General features: G+C 41.2%; 1 protein-coding gene across 1 annotated transcript in view; it reads right to left on the bottom strand.

Moving 5' to 3' along the window:
- The window catches only part of Rhot1 (ras homolog family member T1), an 85,423-nt gene that overhangs the window by 49,395 nt on the left and 31,296 nt on the right, over positions 1-4,732 (bottom strand). Inside the window, exons 5-7 of the mRNA XM_023719855.1 lie at positions 534-559; positions 284-392; positions 6-11 (exon numbers count right to left, since the gene is read on the bottom strand). Coding sequence (XP_023575623.1) covers positions 6-11; positions 284-392; positions 534-559 — 141 coding nt within the window. The remainder of the gene's footprint in view (positions 1-5; positions 12-283; positions 393-533; positions 560-4,732) is intronic.

Raw genomic sequence — 4,732 nt, 5'->3', positions numbered from 1 at the left:
TTTGCAGAACACTGAAAATAAAAGATTAAATTTTATATACTCCAAAATCAATTTTAACAATTTTTATTATTAACATACAGTAACAATAACATTCCTTGAAAAATGCAATTATCCTTTTTGGACATCATAATAAGAATCCTTACAAAGAACTCAGAAGACAACTCTAAGTTCGGTGTTTTATGTGATTTACATCAATTCAAAAAGAATAGAAAATGTATTCCAATTTATATACTTATATATAATTCACCAGTAATAAGTTTCCAAATCAAATGATGAGTCATACCTCCACACAAGTTTCTATTTCTGTATACTGATTCATAATAGGAAGGATGGTCTCCATACTACTATATTCCACCAGATCAGATTTGTTCCCAACCAATATCAAAGGCAGCCTGAAATAAATAGAACACATTATAATAAGGAAAGACATTAGAGCTGTATTTGATTTACATTCTAACTAAAATGCTTTTATTTTACCTCACCATATCTCCACTATGGTCAGATCAAGGTCCCTAGATAGGAAGTTCACTCACTCGTTTGGCACATATTTATTGAACACCTACAAGAGACATACTCAGATTCTAAGTAATAAGGATACCTCATTCTAACAGAGAAAAGCAAAAGTGAATAATAAGTCAATAAATAATTTCCAAGTCAGTAAGTGTCATGAAGGAACTGAATAGGGCATATGGGATAGAATTGGAAGAGGGAATTAATTATAAAGAGTTATCAGAGAAAAGCTTTCTCAGGACGTAGCATTTGAACCAAGGGGTAAACGACAAGACAGAATGTGCCACATGAAGAGCAGGAAAGAGATGACTGGGAAGAAGGGGCAGCAGCATGTGTGTAGGACCTAAGTAAAAGAACCAGCTGGTGAGACCAAAGAACTGGAAAAAATCAGAGTGGAAAGAACTCAGCAGAGAGAAAGAAGTGTAAAATGGAGTTGAAGAAAGGATCAAAGACCAGATCCATAAGGATTAAAAGCTGCAGTAAATACTACGGGCTTTAATGTAAACGGTCACAAGCACAGGTGCATGATCTGATTCACTTGTTTGACAGGGCCTCGCTAAATAGCCCAGGCTGCCCTTGAGCTTGCAGTGAACCTCCTGCCTCAGCCTCCCAAGTGCTGGGATGTGCCATGACACTGTCTTGATCCATGTATTTTTGTTGCTGTTGATCCATATTTTTAAATGCGACAATTTGTTACCTTTTAGAAGTACACGTTGAAACTGCACATATGAGAGGGTGTGACATGTCTCAGTTGGACTTAAAATGACCTTAGTAGGAAAGGCAGCAAAGGAAACAAGACTAGCCATGAGTTAACTGGTGAAGCTGAACGAGAGACACATGGGGATTCATGACACTATCCTCTACTTTTTATACTTGATTTTTTTTTCCCCATTAAGAAAAAGTTTTCAGGGGGCTGGAGAGATGGCTCAGTGGTCTAAAGCACCTACTTGAAACAAGCTTGGCAAAGCACAGGGACCGCGGTTCGATCCCCAGCACCACATGCCAGCCAGACCCGCCCCCTGGTGGGCTGAGCTGGCCACACACACACACACACAATAAATAAATGTAATAAATAAATATTTAAAAAAAAAAAAAAGAAAGAAAGAAAAAGTTTTCATTGGACATAGTAGTGCATGCCTGTAATCCTAGCACTCAGGAGGCCAAAGCAAGAGGATTGCCAGTGAGTTGAGGCTAGCCAGGGCTACATAAACAAGTTCAAGGCAATCCTCAAAAAAAAGAAAAGGTTTTTCTAGTGTGTGTGTCGGCTTGGATTAGAGCAGTGACAGTGAAGACAAAGAGGAAAACTCAGGTGAAAGATCTATTTTAGGACTAGAGTGTCTGACAGACTAGCATGGAGTTAGTTTGAAGGAAAGGGAGGAATCAAAAAAGGATGCAGGCTAAACAAAGTGAATAGATTTCCAAAGACAGAGTAGACTGAGAGGTTCTGCTATTTCTCAGTGGCAGTGGGGAGGAAAGTAATGAAGTATCTTGTTTTAAACAAGTGTAACCTGAGAAACCTGTGAGAAACTAAATGGGTTTCAAAGAGGGCTAGTGTAGTGGAGAAGGTCTTATGAATCCTACAGGTCATCTTGGAAGGAGCACCAGGCAACTTGCAGGACACTGTAGCACTTAGCTTACCCTGGAAGTATAACCACTAGGCTTCAAAGAACTGACCCACTGTATGGGCCCAGCATAGATTTCCCCATAAAGCCAGAACCACAGGGGGTTTTTCTACTTGTTTCTGTTTTGCTTTTTTTTGTGTGTGCAACCGAGGACTGAACTCTGGCCTGTGCACGTGCCAGAGAAGCACTTATTCTACAAATTTGCCATGACCCCCCTGCCTCAGCCTCCCGAGAGCTAGAATTACCAGGAGTGCTGGGATTACCGGTGTGCTCCACCATGCCCAGCCCACAGTGGTTTTTAACAAAGGCATATGTAAGAATAATTCATAGAGCAGGAAAAAAAAGAAAAGAAAATACATGCGGACAAATTCTAATTAAAAATTACTGATCCTAAAATTCAAGGGTGGAATGAAAGCATATTTTTGAAAGTGTCTCAGGTAACAAGAATACATGTATTCTTGATTAAGAACCACTATGTAAAAAAAAAAAAAAAGAACCTCTGTGTCATCAAGGTGTGGTGTGGTGGCACATCCTTGTAATCCCAACACTAAAAAGGCTGAGGCAGGAGACCACAAACTCAAGGCTAGCTTTCATCCTACACAGTGAGATCTGCTCATACAACAATAAACCACTGTGACAATGGCCTAAGTACTAAGGAAAAATAGATGTGTAACTGATGTAAATTCAAGGTATGAGGCCCAGATAACAAGTTATTAGGAGAAAAAAAAAATTATTAGGACATATAAAAGCCTGTATAATAAAATATACACCACAACTAAGGAAGTCTACAATGAGAAAAATAAACATGCTCATATAATTAAAAAAAGAGAAAACTAATAGTCGAGGGATGGGTACAGACATGACCACAGACACACATGTGAATGCTAAATTAGATCCTCTAGCCTCTAAAGCTGCTTCCAAATGGCACCAAAAGGAACACCTAAACTAGTCACATTTTAGGATACCACGGCAAAAGACTTCCAATTCAGTAGACACAGCTGATATTTGACAGATCCAGACAAAAGTGCTTTTTTTTCCACTAAAAAGTCCCTTCTGGGAATGGAAGGAAATGACCTGAACAAGAAGGGCAAGGGTCAGGAGAAGTGGACGCTGGACCCCAAGGCAGCACCGCCCAATGGGACACTGCACACCACCAGAACACTTCTCATCTGCTCCGCCCACTGCTGTACTAGTGTCCACGTGGACCCTAATAGTGGCCTATTAGGGTCTTGAAGCAGAGCTAAGTGTGCAGGAGAAAACAATTATTTTTTTTTTTAATTTTATTTATTTATTTATGTATTTTGTGTGTGCGTGTGGCCAGTTCAGCCCACCAGGGGGCGGGGCTGGCTGGCATGTGGTGCTGGGGATTGAACCACAGTCCCTGTGCTTTGCTTAGCTTAGTTTGTTCTAAGTAGGTGCTTTAGACCACTGAGCCATCTCACCAGCCCAATATTTTTTTTTTAAATGTCATTTCATTTAAAAAAAAATTTTTATTTCATGTAAATTGCCACAACTGACTAGAGGCTACTGCACTGGTAGGAACAGCTTCAGAGGGCTCACTGCTGCCTTACCACCTTGTCAGCTGACACAGCACTTAAAACCCTAAGGAGTCATCAGAGCTTCCACAACATTTAATGCTATCACAGTCATAAAGGCTCTTTGGCAAGGGTCAATGACCACCTTCATCTATTCAGAACCAGAGCTTCCTTGCATAAAACTGCCCAATCAGAAAAGAAATGGAAGAAATTGAACAAAGGATTAAATATGCATGACTAATAAATATTAGCCCGATTTTCCTTTCCTAGGACTTAGAGACTCATATACTTTAACGTATGTTCCATCAAATAAGTAACACCGTAAAGAAAATGTTTCATTTCTTCTTTGTAAGAGTCTTCCTATACAGCCGGGGGTTGACCTCAAACTTACGGTAAGCCTCCTCCCTGAGCCTCTCAAGGGCTGGGATTACTGGCATCTGCCAACATACCGTCCCACTTTTATGGCCCGTGGGTTTTTGCTTGTTTGTTGTATCGCTTTGCTGAGACAGGGTCTCATTACCTAGTTGAGGGTGGCCTTGAACTCACCCTGTAATCCAGGCTGGCTTGAACCTGGAAGCTTCCCTCCTTGGCATCTCAAATGCTGGGATCATGTCACCATACTTGGCTGGCTGTTTCCATCTTGACTTAAAACATTTATGCCCAAAACTGCTGCTCTGTTCAGAAAAGCAGAGAATGTATCCCTTCTTGCTTTCTTCCCTAGCACACTGTGAACAACCAGTAATTCTGCATCTGGTAGAGAGAAGCAGTCTAGATGCACAGCTCAAGGGCTGAGCTCCACCCTAGCATGTGCAAGTGTGTAACACTCTGGCTTTGATCACTAGAACCGAAAAAAAGAAAATGGGGGCGGGGGGGCACAAAGCACAGGTAGAAGGTACACTGTAAAGCTAAGACTTTCAAGGTGCAATTTGAGCCAGGCAGGGTGGAGCACGCCTGTAATTCCAGCACTCGGAAGACCGAAGCAGAAGGATCTGGGCAAGTTCTACACCAGCCTGGGCTACAAAGTGATTTCAAGGCCAGCCTGAACTACATAGCCGGTCTCAAAAA

The sequence above is a fragment of the Octodon degus genome, unplaced genomic scaffold (assembly GCF_000260255.1).
Source record: "Octodon degus isolate 3935 unplaced genomic scaffold, OctDeg1.0 scaffold00072, whole genome shotgun sequence".
Taxonomy (NCBI): domain Eukaryota; kingdom Metazoa; phylum Chordata; class Mammalia; order Rodentia; family Octodontidae; genus Octodon; species Octodon degus.
The sequence above is the reverse complement of the archived record's forward strand: the minus strand, read 5'-3'. Positions and strand labels throughout refer to the sequence as shown.